At 44.8% G+C, this 20,891-nt stretch overlaps 1 protein-coding gene across 1 annotated transcript in view; it reads right to left on the minus strand.

Annotated features, from left to right (window-relative positions):
* Positions 1-20,891, minus strand: part of LOC146810964 (phosphatidylcholine:ceramide cholinephosphotransferase 2-like) — a 166,206-nt gene that overhangs the window by 36,438 nt on the left and 108,877 nt on the right. The window contains exons 3-4 of the mRNA XM_085615021.1: positions 16,784-16,937; positions 5,219-5,385 (exon numbers count right to left, since the gene is read on the minus strand). Of these exons, the coding sequence (XP_085471147.1) occupies positions 5,219-5,385; positions 16,784-16,937 (321 nt within the window). The remainder of the gene's footprint in view (positions 1-5,218; positions 5,386-16,783; positions 16,938-20,891) is intronic.

Consider the following 20,891-nt stretch of genomic DNA (forward strand, 5'->3'; position numbering starts at 1 on the left):
CAAGCAAAACCAAGGGTGTCCCCAATAGAGACGTCACTCCTGGTGGGGAATCCGCACACGCACCTGCGGCAGCGGCAGCCAGTATTCCGCCTTCAAACTTTCAAATGCAATTCCCAAACGCGTTTCAAGCCATAAGCCCTTGATCACTGGTTTGCATCACATGACAGAGGCAGCATGAGTTGTAGGAACACCTTTATTCAATTATCACAGTCCCGCCCCTGTGGGCGTCACCAGGCAAGGCATTGTTGTTGTAGTAGTCCAGATACCTGTGCTGGCGGATCCCGGTGCTCGTCAATACGGGCACGTTTCGGGAACAGAAGGGGCCTAATTTCTGGATTGTATTGGTGAACTACACTACGGTCTTTATGCATGCCCTCACCCAACCGGGTTAACATTGTTTGTGACACTGTGAGGCATCCAATCCACTGGGGTGTACAGGGAACGCCAGTTTTTAGCAGATGGACTGCATTTACCAGAATGCCATGCCTGCTTACGCCCACTGGGGCGGGACTGTTATCTACCAATAAAAGTTCCTAATCTATGTGGATGCCTCCTTGTGTTGATTGCAGGCTGGTGATCAAGGGCTACGGCTTGAAACGTTTGGCATACTGCAATCAGGAAGGCTGCGTATGCCCGTGGTGTGGGGTTGCTGCCGGAGATGGTGTGCGGATGCTCTTCTGTGTGCGACCTTTCCTTTGGGGACACCCTTTGCTTCTGATGTTTTGCGGCTCGTCCGGCCGCGGAAAGGTCCCGCTGCTGAACCTTGGCGAATCCCGGTGCTCGTCAATACGGGCACGTTTCGGGAACAGAAGGGGCCTCATTTCTGGATTGTATTGGTGAACTACACTACGGTCTTTATGCATGCCCTCACCCAACCGGGTTAACATTGTTTGTGACACTGTGAGGCATCCAATCCACTGGGGTGTACAGGGAACGCCAGTTTTTAGCAGATGGACTGCATTTACCAGAATGCCATGCCTGCTTACGCCCACTGGGGCGGGACTGTTATCTACCAATAAAAGTTCCTAATCTATGTGGATGCCTCCTTGTGTTGATTGCAGGCTGGTGATCAAGGGCTACGGCTTGAAACGTTTGGCATACTGCAATCAGGAAGGCTGCGTATGCCCGTGGTGTGGGGTTGCTGCCGGAGATGGTGTGCGGATGCTCTTCTGTGTGCGACCTTTCCTTTGGGGACACCCTTTGCTTCTGATGTTTTGCGGCTCGTCCGGCCGCGGAAAGGTCCCGCTGCTGAACCTTGGCGGATCCCGGTGCTCGTCAATACGGGCACGTTTCGGGAACAGAAGGGGCCTCATTTCTGGATTGTATTGGTGAACTACACTACGGTCTTTATGCATGCCCTCACCCAACCGGGTTAACATTGTTTGTGACACTGTGAGGCATCCAATCCACTGGGGTGTACAGGGAACGCCAGTTTTTAGCAGATGGACTGCATTTACCAGAATGCCATGCCTGCTTACGCCCACTGGGGCGGGACTGTTATCTACCAATAAAAGTTCCTAATCTATGTGGATGCCTCCTTGTGTTGATTGCAGGCTGGTGATCAAGGGCTACGGCTTGAAACGTTTGGCATACTGCAATCAGGAAGGCTGCGTATGCCCGTGGTGTGGGGTTGCTGCCGGAGATGGTGTGCGGATGCTCTTCTGTGTGCGACCTTTCCTTTGGGGACACCCTTTGCTTTTGATGTTTTGCGGCTCGTCCGGCCGCGGAAAGGTCCCGCTGCTGAACCTTGGCGGATCCCGGTGCTCGTCAATACGGGCACGTTTCGGGAACAGAAGGGGCCTCATTTCTGGATTGTATTGGTGAACTACACTACGGTCTTTATGCATGCCCTCACCCAACCGGGTTAACATTGTTTGTGACACTGTGAGGCATCCAATCCACTGGGGTGTACAGGGAACGCCAGTTTTTAGCAGATGGACTGCATTTACCAGAATGCCATGCCTGCTTACGCCCACTGGGGCGGGACTGTTATCTACCAATAAAAGTTCCTAATCTATGTGGATGCCTCCTTGTGTTGATTGCAGGCTGGTGATCAAGGGCTACGGCTTGAAACGTTTGGCATACTGCAATCAGGAAGGCTGCGTATGCCCGTGGTGTGGGGTTGCTGCCGGAGATGGTGTGCGGATGCTCTTCTGTGTGCGACCTTTCCTTTGGGGACACCCTTTGCTTCTGATGTTTTGCGGCTCGTCCGGCCGCGGAAAGGTCCCGCTGCTGAACCTTGGCGAATCCCGGTGCTCGTCAATACGGGCACGTTTCGGGAACAGAAGGGGCCTCATTTCTGGATTGTATTGGTGAACTACACTACGGTCTTTATGCATGCCCTCACCCAACTGGGTTAACATTGTTTGTGACACTGTGAGGCATCCAATCCACTGGGGTGTACAGGGAACGCCAGTTTTTAGCAGATGGACTGCATTTACCAGAATGCCATGCCTGCTTACGCCCACTGGGACGGGACTGTTATCTACCAATAAAAGTTCCTAATCTATGTGGATGCCTCCTTGTGTTGATTGCAGGCTGGTGATCAAGGGCTACGGCTTGAAACGTTTGGCATACTGCAATCAGGAAGGCTGCGTATGCCCGTGGTGTGGGGTTGCTGCCGGAGATGGTGTGCGGATGCTCTTCTGTGTGCGACCTTTCCTTTGGGGACACCCTTTGCTTCTGATGTTTTGCGGCTCGTCCGGCCGCGGAAAGGTCCCGCTGCTGAACCTTGGCGGATCCCGGTGCTCGTCAATACGGGCACGTTTCGGGAACAGAAGGGGCCTCATTTCTGGATTGTATTGGTGAACTACACTACGGTCTTTATGCATGCCCTCACCCAACCGGGTTAACATTGTTTGTGACACTGTGAGGCATCCAATCCACTGGGGTGTACAGGGAACGCCAGTTTTTAGCAGATGGACTGCATTTACCAGAATGCCATGCCTGCTTACGCCCACTGGGGCGGGACTGTTATCTACCAATAAAAGTTCCTAATCTATGTGGATGCCTCCTTGTGTTGATTGCAGGCTGGTGATCAAGGGCTACGGCTTGAAACGTTTGGCATACTGCAATCAGGAAGGCTGCGTATGCCCGTGGTGTGGGGTTGCTGCCGGAGATGGTGTGCGGATGCTCTTCTGTGTGCGACCTTTCCTTTGGGGACACCCTTTGCTTTTGATGTTTTGCGGCTCGTCCGGCCGCGGAAAGGTCCCGCTGCTGAACCTTGGCGGATCCCGGTGCTCGTCAATACGGGCACGTTTCGGGAACAGAAGGGGCCTCATTTCTGGATTGTATTGGTGAACTACACTACGGTCTTTATGCATGCCCTCACCCAACCGGGTTAACATTGTTTGTGACACTGTGAGGCATCCAATCCACTGGGGTGTACAGGGAACGCCAGTTTTTAGCAGATGGACTGCATTTACCAGAATGCCATGCCTGCTTACGCCCACTGGGGCGGGACTGTTATCTACCAATAAAAGTTCCTAATCTATGTGGATGCCTCCTTGTGTTGATTGCAGGCTGGTGATCAAGGGCTACGGCTTGAAACGTTTGGCATACTGCAATCAGGAAGGCTGCGTATGCCCGTGGTGTGGGGTTGCTGCTGGAGATGGTGTGCGGATGCTCTTCTGTGTGCGACCTTTCCTTTGGGGACACCCTTTGCTTCTGATGTTTTGCGGCTCGTCCGGCCGCGGAAAGGTCCCGCTGCTGAACCTTGGCGGATCCCGGTGCTCGTCAATACGGGCACGTTTCGGGAACAGAAGGGGCCTCATTTCTGTATTGTATTGGTGAACTACACTACGGTCTTTATGCATGCCCTCACCCAACCGGGTTAACATTGTTTGTGACACTGTGAGGCATCCAATCCACTGGGGTGTACAGGGAACGCCAGTTTTTAGCAGATGGACTGCATTTACCAGAATGCCATGCCTGCTTACGCCCACTGGGGCGGGACTGTTATCTACCAATAAAAGTTCCTAATCTATGTGGATGCCTCCTTGTGTTGATTGCAGGCTGGTGATCAAGGGCTACGGCTTGAAACGTTTGGCATACTGCAATCAGGAAGGCTGCGTATGCCCGTGGTGTGGGGTTGCTGCCGGAGATGGTGTGCGGATGCTCTTCTGTGTGCGACCTTTCCTTTGGGGACACCCTTTGCTTCTGATATATATATATATATATATATATATATATATATTTCTATATACCAATCTGGTGTATACCAATTTTATCATGTTGATAGAGAGAGCACAGACACTTCACCACTGGTAAGTAGGGGTAAAACGCACAGAGTTCGACAGTCAGCAAAACAATCAAGGCAAAAATCTTGGGCACACCACACAAAAGATGGTCATTCCTACAATGTCACTAGTGTGTAGATCTAATTTCAGCCCTTGGTCTAAAGTAACATCCAATGATTTTATAGGGACAGACACCATAGGTATCAGCACTACCCAACCAATATTTAATATTCACAACTAAGAGAAAATGTGAAAACTTTTCCATTTTCATATTATCATTTTGGTACCAATGAATCATTACAGAATATACCACAAATACTAGCCTCTGAACACTTCTCTTCTCCTTACCCCACAGCCGGCTCTTACAGATAGACTCCCCTTTTTAAGATACAAAGAGCATGGTATTAGTGTTTGCCTAGCCCTAATAAAAGTGTTACATTAATAGGTATGCTTAACATAAAAACAGTACAGTACATTAGGAATATTTATGTTTCACAGACAATTCTCTAAAGGTATCTATACATAGGTAAGTATAGATTCATTATTCTAAACTCCACATCTGCTTTCCTGTGAGATATGTGTAGCTTCAAGCTACATAGATGTGGATGTGAGAATTCAAATCTATACTTAGTTACATAAACCTATATTCACAGTATAGTGGTAGTCAATGTTCTGGACAAGAAATTATGCCAGGAAGATATTTTGTCATCTGATGTTGTAACAAACATCACTCCAGGCAAGCTCATGAGTCAAAGGCAAATCCAGGCTAACGGTTCAGTGCCATCTCCAGATTAATCCAAAGCACATGTGGTATGTGATCTTGGTTGCAATGGTGTCCAGGGTATATGATACTTGAAAGGAAATGTATAACCAGTTATTAGTCAATGACTGTAAACATGAATCCTTAACTCCAAAGTAGTAATCCACTGTGTAATCTGACATGTAGACATCACAATTGTTTGGGAAAGAATTTGACTTACTTGATTGTTTGCCAGACTATGGTACCACCAGAAGATTCGGGTTGTCACAAAGTAGGCAGCGATGACGTCCAGAGTGTAATGAGTGTGGGTGAACATGATGGATACCACCCCAGTTACAGATAAGAGCCAGCAGAACAAATGATAGAACCAGAATATGTTTGGAGAGTCTGCAAGACAATACAAATAAAATATGACTGCTTTGACATGTAAGTTGACATCCAGTTCATGCAGTTTCTCAGCAAATCGATGCAAACTATTAAGCTAAGAACTTTATAAGGGCATGGATGATTAAAAATAACCATTATTAATTGACTAAAAATGAGACAACTCCATTTGATAATAATCATAATACCCCTTCAAGCAGAGTCTTGGTTCCTGTGTTTAGCCACAGTTCAGCAATGGTATTTTGCAATTTCTTTGCTCAACAGACAAACCTGAAACACCGCACATACGGAAGGTTAAAAGAACTTTCAACTTTACTACTCTACAATTATTTTCTTCAAATTTCTTGGGCAAATGAAAAGCAGGTATTACTGCATGCAACCTCACAGCTGTCTTTTTGATGCACGCTTTATGTTGCTTTCTAAATAAGCATTACAATAGTTGGTCACCTTGAGGGCAACATAGGACATACAATAATAGCAGACCAGTTGTTTGGCTAGCAGCCATTATTTACTATGGTGAGTAAATTGAATTGTGGGGGAGACTGGAACCAAGTCATGTACTGTGTGTGGCACTTTGCTAAGGATATGAATGTAATGGTGGCACAGTGTTTAAACATCTGTGGTTAACTAATGAGACCGATATTGTCCATCCACTTTAAACTAGGTGCCCCAAGCACCCCTGTTGATTCAGACTGCACCTATTTACTTAGAAAACTGTTATGTGTCTCACTGTTTTTCTTGATGCGCCTAGAGTCAATTGAATTTGAAGCAGCTGCTTTAGAAATGCCAACTTGTTAACTAATTCAATAACAGTACAGTGAGGAGTTTTTCTTGGTATTCAGTCAATAGAAGGGCCAGCAAAGAAACTTATAAGTCCAGCAACACAGTACCTGATACATCTAGACTTAGACAGATATGCACAGTGGACAGCAACATGGATTCAATAAATTACCAAGGCTCAGTATTTCAGTCCAATAACAAGTATCAGGTTTCCCGTCATTAAATACAAAAAAACAAAAAAGACAAATCTACGATGAGATAGACTGGAATCAGACCATACTCGAACAATGAGTAAATCATCACCGAAACAATGAAAGCACTATTAGTAGGAGGAAGTAACAATGCCAAATTAAACCAAATCAATACAACAGAATTTGCAAAAACACTGATAACTCTCACTACAGGTTTTTTTTATGCACTGTTAGGGCTAACATCACTACGGGATAGCATTTCCCTCTGGCAATAATATATCAGCTCGGTCTGGAGTATCTTTATCTGCTTTCTTTAGGTTTGTTATCATCTTACATTGGCATTCTGCACAATAAAACATATGCCAATCAATCTTGAGTACCGATTGTAGCAGTGACCAAACATCTCTGCGTTTCTCTAAAGAAAGGCTATCATTTTCTTCCTTCAAAAGAGATTCGATAAAAAGAATAACCCCCTTCTGAAAAGAATGGGCGACACGGTGACTACAATGGTGCTTCTTCGCTGTCACCAAGACTCACAGGCGACTAGTAGAGTAGGATTATTTTTTGATGTAGCCTGGAAACGATGCACATTGCTGGAAAGAAATGGGAGCTACTGCAGGAGATATTTGGACATATTATGTGGGAAAAGTGGATGAGGCAATCCACTGAAATCAGAACAACACTACAACACTCGGGAGCCACACAACGTGAACTATAACTTGCCACTCTACCACGCGCTGTGTTCTCAGAAAATATATGATTTGCGATCTCATAAATGTTATTTTAAACAATAAGATTTTAGATGGTGTAACTGATATAAAAGGGTATAAGCAGTGCATGGAGAAGGCACGAGCTATAGTTAATGTAGTGTAGCGACCAAGTTGAATACTTTGTGTATGGAGGTGAGCGAGTTATAATAATTTGAAGGTGTTCATTAAATTATGAATTAAAGGTATACGTTTAGAAATGTACATTTTTGTGAACTTTACCATTTGGTGGTAGCTAAAGAATAAATAAAGTTATGTAAATTTAACGGTGGTCCGTAAATTATAAATGTAAAGTTTAACGATAACTGAAGGATTTCTAATGTTTGTGTATTTTAGGTTTGGTTTGTACAGAAAAAGTAAATAAAGTTTTCCTAACTATAACATAAGTTTCACCTTTGTCTTCTTCATTGAATTTCAATGTTTTTTTTATGTTCAGTTAAGATTTTTGAGTTTACTTTCATTGAGTGGCGTATAGTGGCGTGGCATAGAGTGTAATATCTTAGAGTGGAGTGGCATAGGGTGGAGTGGCGTTCAGTAGAATAGTGTACAGTGGAGTTACAAAGAGAGGAGTGACGGAGGGTGTAGTGGATTAGAATGTAATCGTGAACAGTGAAGTAGTGTAGAGTGCAGTGGAGTAGAGTGGAGTGGGGTAGAGTGGAGTGAGGAACAGTGTAGTGGCATACAGTACAATAGCGTAGAGTGGAGTGTCGTAGAGTGAAGTGGTGTAGATGTCAATAGCATATAGTGTAGTGTGGTACAATGAAGTGTTGTAGTGTGTATTGGCGTAGAGTGGAATAGCGTATAGTGGAGTGGCGCGCAGTGTAGTGGCGTACAGTCGAGCAATGTAGAGGGGACTAGCATAGAGTGCAGTGGCTTCAACTAGAGTGGCGTGGAGTGGAGTGGTGTGACTAGAGTGGAGTGGGATAGAACGGAGAGGCATAGAGTGGGGTCGGGTACAGTAGAGTGTAGTAGTTTACAGTGGAGTGACGTACAGCGTAATACTGTAAATTAGAGTTGCATATAGTGGAGTGGCATAGAGTGGAGTGCCTGCCGTACAGTGAATTTGCGTACAGTGGAACAGTGCAGAGTGGATTGGCATATAGTGTAGGGGTGTACAATGCAGTGACATATAGTGGTGTATGTTAGAGTGGACTGCTCTACAGTGAAATAGCGTAGAGTAGAGAGGCACACAGTGGAATGTTCTAGAGTGGACTGGTGCAGAGTGGAGTTAGGTATATTGTAGTGGAATACATTGAGGTAGCGGAGAGTGGAGTGACATAGAGTGGAGTGGTGTATGCTGGAGTAGCATACAGTGGAACAGCGTACACTGGAGTGGGGTAGAGTGGAGTGGAGTAGAGTAGTGAGGCATAGAGTATAACAGTGTAGAGTGGAGTGTCCTAGAGTGGAGTAGCATAGGGTAGAGTGGCATAGAGTGAACAGTGTATTGGTGTACAGTGGAATAGCGTACACTAGAGTGTTGTAGAGTAAAGTGGGGTACTGTCTAGTGGTATAGAGTGGAGTGCTGTAGAGTAAAATACCGTAGAGTGGAGTATTGCATGGTGGAATAGAGTGAAGTACTGTAGAGTTGATTAGCATAGAGTAGAGTAGCATAGAGTGTGGTGCCGTAGAACAGAGTGAAGTACAAAGTAATAATGTACAGTGGATTGTTGTAGAGTGGAGTGGCATATAATGGACTGGCGTACAGTAGAGTGGGGTAACTTGCAGTGGTGTACAGAGGAATAGCATACAGTACAGTGTTGTGCAGTGGAGGGGTATAGATTGAAATAGCATAGAATGTAGTATTGTAGAGTGGAGTTGCAATGGAATACCATATATTTAAATAGCATAGAGTGGAAGGGTGTACATTGTATTGGCGTACACAGGAGTGTCATAAAATGGAGTGGTATAGAGTGTAATACCATATAGTGTAATGGTGTGGAGTGGAGTGCATGGAGTGGACTTGGGTAGAGTCCAGACCTAACAAAATCACAACATTTTTACTAGACCTGCAGGTCTAGTAACTTGAATAATCTACTCGGCCTAACTGTATTGTACTTGACTCTTAAACCGGTCTCATTATTTAATCCTAGAGAGCCATCTTTTTTCTTCATAATCACAAATGAGAGCAACTTACAATATGTGAGTTCAGCATTTATGCTCTACAAAGAACCCTATTTGGTTTGATTGACTAAACTAAACGCTTGTCAATAAATAATAAGAAACTAGGCCACATATAGGGTATACATGACACTGGATTGCCTCTTAGTTCACTAATAGCATTGCCATCAGGGCAGGGGCAGGAGTGTTTCTCAGTTCCTCTTTAAAAACTGACTTTTAATAAACATATTAGCAAAGCATGAGATGGTAGTGCACTGTCATTCACAGACATCACATTTTCTATAGAAATAGCAATACAAATCCCCACTGACATGCAGCTTTGATTATAAAACAATTTAATGTATAAACAATATTCTGTGGCAATTGGGCTTCAGCAAACACATTTATCATTTGCACATCCCCAAGTAAAATGTTCAGATTTGTTTTCATTCTATTAAAATATTGTTTTCATCACATAGCATTACAAAACAAGGGCTTTCATAATTACTAAAATGCATTTTGAAAAGTTTGTAGTTTACTTTTTAGCTATTTATTTGTGTGTTAGAATAAAATATGACCACCCATGAATGAGGTGGTCGCATACTCGCATTTGTCTGTGGGAGCTTGTACTGTGACCGTAAACCAGCCATAGCACAAGCTCCCATTGACAAATGGGAGGATCTTTTCATCCCTGCAACACGTGGTAGGCACCTCCACGTGCCTGCCACATGGTGCAGGGATAAACAGGGACACCATAGGTGCCCCCTCGGCCCCCGACCGGAGGCCGCAGGGTGAAGGAGGCCCTGCTAGGTGCCCCCATTGTTGGTTTCTGATAGGCTTTCCATGTTGGATAGCCCAACATAAAAAGCCAAACACTCAAGATGATGGACGGAATGTTGCACATTGGCAAAACATTCACCCCCAGTCACAGATCTGGGTTTAATCCATCGTTATTTTGCTCACCACGCCACCCCAGTTCAGACATGGCGATATGCAAATCAGTCTTGACCCTGTGCCTCATGGGAACAGTCCAGCCCGAACTGCCAAGCCATGTCTTCCCTGGACCGGAATCAAGAAACCTAGGACCGGTTTCTGGCTATCAGCCGTCATCAGCCAGATCTGTGACTGGGGGTGAATGTTTTGCCATTGTGCAACATTCCGTCCATCATCTTGTGTGTTTTGCTGTTCACCCTATGTGGGAAGGGTATGCCCAGACGTGGGTCCCGTGCTCACTACGCCACTGGAGTCAAGCTATCCTGGCTGATGACGGCTGATAGCCAGAAACCGGTCCTAGGATGCTTGATTCCGGTCCAGGGAAGACAAGGCTTGGCAGTTCGGGCTGGACTGTTCCCATGAGGCACAGGGTTAAGACTGATTTGCATATGGCCATGTCTCAACTGGGGTGGTGTGGTAAGCAAAATAACGATGGATTAAACCCAGATCTGTGACTGAGGGTGAATGTTTTGCCATTGTGCAACATTCCGTCCATCATCTTGTGTGTTTTGCGCAACATAAAAAGCCTCTCAGAAACCGACATCATAATCCCTACGGCGGAAACACCGTCCATAGGGATTACGGGCAGGCCTCCTTGAGCCCAATGGGCTCCTTGAGCCCATCGGAATCCAGCTGCAATGACCGGCCGGTTTCACTTTCGACCATCTGCATCGTAATGTGGCGGTCGAAACTGAAATACATGAGAGGACCCGGAAAGCCTCCAACCTGCCGTCGTAGGCTTTTCGGGTCACATCGTAATGAGGCCCATAGTATTTTAAGCACCCTTTAGTTATTAGACAGAATTGCATCAGCCTGACGATTTCTAGGTTCTTGCTTCAGAAGATGGATTTTCTGGAAAGTTTTCACCACAGTATAAAGACTGCAGGTAGTATGATCTTAAGCACCTTCAGACCTTAGGTATTTTAAGTGAATAGTCTCTCTTTGGACAAGTTTTGCATAGAGGTACACTGTTCTTAGAAGATACTTTTTAATACTCTGTGGTGTATTTCTCATGAGAGTTTCACTGTCTGCAAACAGTGTGGTACAGAGTAAAGTCTCTCCAAAGAGTAAACACTGTTTGGAGTACCCACTTTTCTACTCATTCACTTCATTTCTCAAAGTAGGGTCAGTGACTGTGAGGGGTTTGATACGGGAAAAGACTGTTTGTATTAGGGCATTAGTTATGTATCAGAGCTTGAGTAAAGCATCCTTTAGTTATTAGACAGAATGGTGTCAATATGACGATTTCTACATAACATAGAAAGAAGACCGTGTGCGCCAGGAACTAACCTATGTACATGTGGCTGTCTAGCTTCAGAAGACAGGTTTTCTGTAAAGTTTTCATGACAGTATAAAGACTGCAGGTAGTATAATCTTTAGCACCTTCAGACCTTAGTTATTTTAAGTGAGTAGTCGCTCTTTGGACACATTTTGCATAGAGTGTGCACTGTTCTTAAAAGAGACTTTTTAACCCCTTCAGCGCTGCGCGGATTCCCGCGCAGTGCTGAAGGATCTGAGCGCGGGCGGGGCCATGACGGAACGGTTCCGTCATAAGCACAGCCCAACCGACGTGCATGACGGAACCGTTCCGTCACAAGCGTCGAAGGGGTTAATACTCTGTGGTGTATTTTTCATGAGTTTCACTGTTTGCAAACAGTGTGGTATAGAGTAAACTCTCTCAATAGAGTAAACACTGTTTACAGTACCCACTTTTCTACTCATATTCACTTCATTTCTCAAAGTACGTTCAGTGACTGCGAGGGGTTTGATACACAAACAGACTGTTCATATTAGGGCATTTGTTATTTAAGAGGGCTTGAATATCTGGAGAACTTGGTTTACCCTGAACAGTTGTAAACAGACTGAACACCATGTGGAGTACAGGTTACCCTTTTATCTGTGGTTGATAGTTAACATGAACCTGGCTAACCATGAAGTGTATTGTATAAGGTCAATTCAGGACATAACACAAGCTTGCTTCACCTATGGGGTTTGTATGAATCATAGCAGTAATGATGCTTCATATTATTTGGAGCTATTTTTCACTTACTTTCATAACTCTAATGCCATACCATTTTATAAAGAAATGTGTACAAAAGAAGTGTGGATGATGTCATCATTGATGTCATCAGTAATGTCATTTGAGATGTCATCAGTGATGTCATAAATAATGTCACAGAACAACACATGAGTGATGTAATATGTGAGGTCATAAGCAGTGCATGGCAGGGGCGCATGTTAGCTTTCCTAACTAGAACTGGTGAATTTCTATGGTTTTGTTGTTGTTTAAAACTTTAATATTGCCATTGACCTATTCACCTAATTATAACGTCACTTTAACCTTTGCTTTTTTCAGTGAATTTCTAAGTTTTTTTCTTTTCAAAAACAGGTCTTTTATCACACCTAATTATAACGTTACTTTAATCTGTGATTTTTTTCTGTAAATTTCGATGTTTTTTTTTTAATGTAAAGAAATATTTATTACAATATGTAAAGCCAACCTCCGTCGTGCACAGCCTGGGGTTGGCTTAAGGGCCTGTGTCCAGGCCCTGCAGCAAACCCACACAGGCAGCCAACCCCACGCTGCGTGCGGCCTTCGGCGGTGACCCAGGAGAGTACCAACCCAATGCTATGCACAACTTTTGGACATGCACAGCACGGGTTGGCCACAGAGTTTGGCTTGCTGCCAGACCCTGTGTCCAAACCACCAACAGGCTGCCAATCTCACTCAAGAACAGCCTTTGGTGGTTGACCCCATCCCCGTGGCCAAAACATATTTTAGGGGAGGGGCGAGCCACCCCCTCCCAGAGCCTTAATTCGCCCCAGAGACCCTATGCGCTGGGCCTGTTCTAATAAAAAGGGCAGGAGCTAATGTGTCCGACTCCAACAGGAGGAAGATGGACCAAGGGAAAAAAGCTTCCTGGGTCAATCAGAATGCTCCAAATTTAATTTGGTGCTCCAGCGAGACTCTTGTAAGAGTCCCTTGGACCCAACTATCCACATATACAAATATTTTAAACCTTAATGTCTCAACAAATACTGAATGGATTTACACTAAATGACAAAAAGCTAAATCTGTAAACCAAGATCTAGGTTCCTGCCAAATTTGGTGTAATTCCGTTCAGCAGTTTTGCGGTAGAGCTGCTTAAAGACGTCAATGAAAAATGCATGGGGAAATGTGCTTTTTTGACACACCCTTTTTCTCGGCCCCCGCTTGACGGATCACCTCAGCCTTTCCAGGAAGGAGCTGAAGTGAATTTGCTTTTTTTTTAAGCTCCCTGAAAATTTGTCAAATGGTGCAAAAGTTATTAACAAAACAAAAAACACCTTATTTTTGGAAAAGCAACTCTAACTGTAACTAACCAGTGACGATCACCACTGGGTAATATATCTGCCTGTATATGTATATAAATGTATGTGTGTGCATTTGTGTGTGTGTATTTAGTCCAGCTGAAGGCTGCAAAGCCGAAATGCATAAGCCAATTTAATGCACTCATGTGAAGATCAATTTTGTTTGAAGTAATCACAATCACAACAGACTGGGTGCTGCCCGGTCTTTACGCTTCGAACCATTGGTTGAAGTGAATCAAAAAATATTTAACGTCAGAAAAAGGTTTTTGCACAACTATCTGTCCTTTTCCATTCGCTTGTCTTTCCCTCTGCTGTAAAGTCATCCCATTGCCCTTGAAATCATGTGTGTAGCTTTTACCTATTTCTCGTCACCAAAAGATAAGCTTGTATAGAAGAATCTGAATCACAGTCTTCTTGTATGAGTCCCTAGGGACAATGACAGACTTTTTTTGTTGAGAGATTTGCAAACCAGTCTGAAATTTTAAGAGCCATTCACTTGCCTTTTCAAGTCTAGGGCTAGTTTCCCTTTCGCCTACTAGTAATAATCAGTATCTATTGTCATTTAAGGTTTTGTGGGACAGAATCCCACCAGTATCAAACAGCTACAGTCAGTAAAATGCTGACCTAAACTTTGGACCATTAACTGAGTTACAGTAAATTAAAAGTACATGAACACTTTACATGTACCATGAGCTTTACCGGCATACGGGGATAACATGGGGCCCATGGACAAAGTCCTCGGCAAAAATTGCACGTCATGGCACATCATGACATTGACTGCAAAATCATGAATACCTGGGTACCTACTGACATTGACTGGCTTTTGAGGTATGCCTGGGCACATAATGGCATTTACTGGAAAATTACTGGGAATACTTATGACATCCCAAAAGATTCTATTGGGCAATGGATACACAGTTATGTTAATTATTCTTAGCACTGGGCAATGAACAAATCATTACCTTGCAAGTGTATCCTTTCCCCAGAACTAGAATGGCTGATAATGATGAAGGACCAAATGGCATATTTTCTTGAACCTTCTCCTCTACCAATTCCCCTAGTTTTGTAAGCCACCTTTTGTAGCTTTAGTTTCAGAGGAGGAGTCTAAGGACCCCCTGTGTAGTTAAAAGTTTCAGTCTTATTATGCAGTGGTAGAGGGTTTAATCTATTGACAAATAGTACAATGCAATACACAGTTTCTATTTGCTTTAGGCATTGATGGCCACGAATATTGTTGCTGTAGCATTGATAATACAGCATGGGCAGAAGTCATTCCCTTGCTACTTCCTTTATGACAACGCATCTAACCATCTTCTTTGGGACATGCGTTTCTCCTATTCTTGGAATTAAAACCATAGGGGCAATATTCAGGATGAGACTGTAGTAATACTTGACGGTGTATCTCACAGTGGATGCAGCTCCCTTTAAGACTACCTGTAGTGTCATTATAATGTCATTATAAAGTCTGCATCAATCTTCTATTGAAATCGAGTAATAGGGGCAACCTTGCAGGCCGTATACTGTATGTGAATCAATGTATAACCAGGTTAAACTTCTATAAAATAGCTGCGATTCTCCAGAGCTGCTTAGCTTTTAGCAACTTTGAATCAATTAATCCTTGTAGAGTCAGGGATGAACGCTACATTGTAACCTTGCCTACAGAAGACACAATTAGACACTATACTTGGGAACTAATGGATCAGCCTCCTAACATAAGGGCTTTAATGCCAACTCTGTGCAGTGGAATCATCTGTCTAATCTGAGCATGCAGTAGCATTGACTTGAATATAACATTGTTCGATTATTTATGGCATGGTTTTCAATATTATGGGGGTACATAGGCACACGGCGGTATTCATTGGCATCTTATAAGAGGTATCTGGCCACATGATGGCTGTGGCTTACATATGAAGGGAGAAACGGTGGCATACAGTGCTGTCAATCAGCATATAATGGGGATATATAGATACACAGTGGCTTTGATTGACAAACATGCGAGGAGGTGCAGCTCCAAGAGTAATAGTGTTGACAGGCATATATTTGTTCATTAAAAAACACAAGAATGAGGTTTGGGGAGAAAAGACGTAACAGAGGATGAAAACCTGGTGCTTGGAAACAAAATTTGTTTATTTTAAGAAAAAAAATGATTTTGTTTCGTCACAGACTGTTTGCTGATATGTGGAAACAATATTTTCATAAAGTGACACACCGATATTTAGACTGAGGTAAAATAAGTGCATTTACTTACAAAGGCAAACTGGCTTGCTGCTGAGATTTTTTGCCTGACATAGAGTTTTATGCAAGAAAAATAATGGGGACAAAAGAATTACAAGTTAATTGAGTTTAGTTCTCTGTTTCACCGCCCACTAATGCTAGCAGTAAAATGTAACACTCTATCTTAGCGACTGATTGCAAGTACTGCCCACCTTGTGCATGGTACTAGTGTGAAACGGGATGTAACATTTGTTTATGTCTGTTTTAGCGCTGGCACCCACCTCTAGTCTAAACTAAGGCCTCATCTTGGATGTTGTCATATGACAACCTTTTTGGTGGAGAGCATTTCTACGTTGCTGATTATTGTGGTGGGATTTCATGATCTATAATATCACTATATGTATGTAGATACTGTCTGAAGCCTGGGCCTGCATGACCAGACCATCATGATAGGGTCTGTTCTTTAAACTGACACAGTCTGTCTAAACTAATGCAGTGTTGAACGTGGGCAACTGGTTATTTGTATCCTTCCCATCCAAGTATATCCCAGCCATGTAACAGGCAAAACAATTACCTGGAAAAGGTACAATGGGAAATTTAAGGAAGTGGAAGGCAAAACTTAAACAATTTGCATAGAAGAAGTTGCATCACCAGTTTATATCAAATGGTTCTAAAACCTAAGGTTATTAGTGAATTTCGATGTGTAAATATGCTTAAAATGCATCTTTTTTTTCAAACCAATTGTCTGATGAAATCCCCCCCATCACACAGTTTCTTGGGGGGGGGGGGGGGGTCGGCTAGTTACATGCCACCCCTATGAAGGCTGACCAGCCAGCACTGATAATACAATGATAAACATATTGTTTTGGAACGGGTGCATTACCTGCTGTTTCTTTTTCCCCAAATATTAACTACCAGTTACATTGAGAAAAAACAATAGCATATTTAAGAAACTGAGCAATACTAAACTTGTATATTTTGAAAAAATCCCTTCTAAATAATACTTACAGGTTTTGATGAAAAGATAGGTCAGAATCAGAGTAGCTGCCTGTCCACTATACATGTAGTCACCACAGAACGCAGGTGATCTTCTCAAAAGGAATCCTCCATTAGACATCAACTTGAAAGTTTGCTTCAGCACAACATCCCAGCCTTCATTGACCTTTCACAAAGGGGACTTCAAAACAATTAATAGACCAATAATGTTATAAAATGTTTTAAATATAGTAACTTCTTTAAAAAATGACTTCTTTAGTAGAGTTTATAAATAATCATTTTACCAAATGCAATACAGTGCATGTTGGGAGATATTTTCCCGATCAGAAAAATAAAATATTGGTTCAGAAAAGGCATTTCACTATTTCAGAAGAAACACCCTCGGTGGCAAATTACCCATCTGCCACAATCAACAGTCAACATGAAGGTAATCTCAGCAACAGTATTGCCACAAGTGAAAACTATTATCAGTGATAATTAGTGAAAGTGAAATAAATACCACTACACAACACATTATTTTCTGCTTTCAGCATTTAGGAGTGATTTTCTCACCATTGGCAGCATATTTTTCTCAGAATACCACTGGCCAAAAATAAAGGTCTGCAAGAGTACTGACATCTCTAACAACTTTGCCATTATCAGAGTGGGTAGACGCAGTACCCAGCTCGCACTCTGGCAATGGCAGCTGACTTTGGCTACAATACTATTTAAGACAAATTTGGAGATCATCTTATTTTCAGTGCCAAATACTACAATGATGGATGGTGATCCTTCTGTGATGGGACGAGAGGCATATCATCGGAGAACAGCAAGAGGTAAAACCTGAGGCAAACAAATGAAGACACAGTGTGACAAATGTCTTCAGGTCACTGCGTCAAAGCCATCCCAGGCCAGCAAAGAACCGTTTGATGGCTAGCTGCTGTTCCAGGTGAATATTTTGTATCAGTAGACAAATCCTACTGAACATGCAAACATGAAGTCAAAAGAATCACCAAAATGAGTAACACACCTTTTCTTTCATTCTCAAGGGAGAGACTAGGAGGTATATGGTGTAGGGCCAATTTGCACTGACAGGGCAGTCTAGGGGCACTTGGGCACGTACACCCTATGTTTACCACCATGTGGGTATATGATACACATTTTATAGCAGATGCAATCCAGTAACTTCCAGGAGCCTACGTTCAAAACAAGTGCAGCATTAAAGATATTTAGTAGGTAGTTATAGTTAGGACCTATTATCCATAGGAAATCTGGACCATTCTATTTGGAATAACTTTGGCGCCGGTTGACAAATCTTCGCAAAATTTTCAAAACTGGTGGGGCCCTCCGGTCCGCTCCTATCCTGAAAGTTTCGGGGTGATTCGTCAAGCGGGGGCCGAGAAAAAAGGGGGGTCCCAAAACGTGTTTTCCCCATGCAATTTATCATAAGAACCGTTAATCGCAGCTGCAGCCCAAACTGCTGAACGGAATTACACCAAATTTGGCAGAAAGGTAGACCTTGGTTCAGAGTCGTGCCTTTTGCTTAAATGGTCTAAATCTGTTCAGTAGTTCCTGAGATAATCAAAATCAAAATCATAGATATATCTATGGCCTCGGAGGATCCGCGCTCCCTATGTGCACCCAGCGCGCACCCTCCCGATCACGAGCTGCATGCTAATTGGCTGTCATCACTCCAAATCAGGAAGTGTTAGCAGCCATCTTGTGCCTCGGTAGAACCGAGGCACAAGAAACCTAATAAAAAAACATGCAAAACGTGAAAAGGGGGGCCTGCTCAGGGGGTCCCACAAGGATCCCCAAGGCCCAAAAGTTGTATTTATTATTTTAAAAATCAGAAAAACCGCGCTGGGAGCGCGGATCCTGGCGATCAAAAGAAAAACGGAGCACGGCCTCCCGCGGTTCAATGCTAAATACCGGGGGCACGTTAATAATAAAGTTTGGGGGGGACCCAATCCCCCCCCACACTGCCCCGGGGACCACCACCCCCCGGGGCAAAGTATGAATAATTGCGGGGGCCCACGGCTCCCCCCACAGCCCCAGGGACCACCACCCCCTGGGGTTCGACTTTATTAACATTGCGGGGGCGGCACACAGCCCCCCCCCCGCAGCCCCGGAGACCGCCACCCCCGGGGCTTTTTAAAAATAAATAAATACCCTGTGTGGGGGGGCTCAAGCCCCCCACACGCCCCGGGGACCGCCACGTCCCCGGGGCACTGAAGATTCAAATTGGGGGGTCCGTGATGGACCACCACCCCCCTGGGCTTTGTAAAATATGGGAGGGGGTCCACGCGGCCCCCCTCCTGGAGCCTTGTTGTGGCCCTGGGGACCGCCACCCACCAGGGCCGGCTCCTGCAGTGTCCTGGGGTGCCCACCCCCGGGACACTGTAGTTTGCTATGGCAGGGCGGGAGCCGTGAGTCATAGCAAACTGCTTTGCTATTTCGAAGAGAGAGCAGGAAACCTGCTCTCTCTTCCAAATAGCAAAGCAAATTGCTTTTCCACAGGGGGAGCTGCATCTTAGCAGCTCCCCGTGTGGAAAAGCAATGCCGGCTCGGCAGGAGGCGGGGAGCCGGCGGGACCTCGCGCCCCCTCCCCAAAATGTAATTTCATTTTTTTTTTTTAAATGCCGGCCCCAGGGAATGGGGTCCCCAGGGCCATAATGGCCTCAGGAAGGGGGCAAGGCAGCCCCCCTCCTATATAAAAAATAATTTTAAGAAAAGGGCCATGCCCCGGGGGATGGGGTCCCCGGGGCCGATTATGGCCTCGGGAGGGGGGCGACACGGCCCCCTTCCCGAAATTTTAATTAAAAAAAATAAATTAGGGGGCAGGCCCTGGGGGATGGAGTCCCCAGGGCCAAAATATTAGGAAAAGAAGGGGGCCACACAGCCCCCCTCTTAAACAAAGATAAAAGAAAAAGACCGGCATCGCGCCGGAGGCCACGCCCCCTTCTTGTAGCACTCTGCAAACGCGCCCCCTGGTGCGTTTGCAGAGGGGGAATAAATCCTCCTTGAATACTGGGGGTCCCTGGGGGCCAACTAGCCCACCAGAAACCTCCAGCATGTGCCAGGGGGCTGCGTTGCATAGGGGTGGTCTGAGGCCAGGCCCCTTTTTACACCACTCTGCAACGCAGCTCTGTTGCACTTACTGGAGGTAGCCGGTGGGCTAGTGGCACCCCAGGGACCCTCAGTATTCAAGGGCAGTTAATCCCCCAACTTAAAACGCGCCACGGGGCGCGTTTGCACAGTGGTGAAGGGAGGGGACGAGGCCTGAGTTCACATGTGTGCAAACACATCCTGTCGCGCCGTATAAATTGGGGAATTAATTCCTTGTCAATCCTGAGGGTCCCTGGGGGCCAACTAGCCCACCAGGTACCTCCAGGAAGCGCCACGGAGCTGCATTGCAGAGTGTTGTAAAAAGGGGCGTGGCCTCTGAACACCTCTCTGCAACGCAGCCCCCTGGCGCATACTGGAGGTACCTGGTGGGCTAGTTGGCCCCCAGGGACCCACAGGATTGAGGAGGAATTAATTCTCTAACTTAAAATGCGCCACAGGGCGTGGTTGCAGACATGTCACCTCAGGCCACGCCCCCTTCCTTCACCACTGTGCAAACATGCCCTGTGGCGCGTTTTAAGTTGGGGAATTAATTCTCTTTCAATACTGAGGGTCCCTGAGGGCCAAATAGCCCAACAGGTATCTCCAGTTTTCGCCAGGGAGCTGCGTTGCAGACAGGTGTTCAGAGGCCACGACCCTTTTTACACCTCTCTGCAACGCAGCTCTGTGGCGCTTATTGGAGGTACCTAGTGGGCTAGTTGGCCCCCAGGGACCCTCAGGATTAATATATATAAATCCTTTTATGCTACAAAAAAGATTGATTTTTACATAGACATACAAGAGAAACCAACGGTACATAGGGGCCATGGATACAAGTTATTGAACAACAGCCCCTACAAAAAGCATAATTAATCTCAAGTAAAATCAACGGGCCGATTCACAGAACTAATCTGAGACAAAATCCTAAACTTACTACTTTTAGTATTCACAGAAGTCATTTATTATTATTATTATTACAAATTTTGTACAGCGCATAGCTGCCCCAGCAACGGGGTGTTCCAGCGCTACCCAAGTA

The sequence above is a fragment of the Triturus cristatus genome, chromosome 7 (genome assembly GCF_964204655.1).
Source record: "Triturus cristatus chromosome 7, aTriCri1.1, whole genome shotgun sequence".
NCBI lineage: Eukaryota > Metazoa > Chordata > Amphibia > Caudata > Salamandridae > Triturus > Triturus cristatus.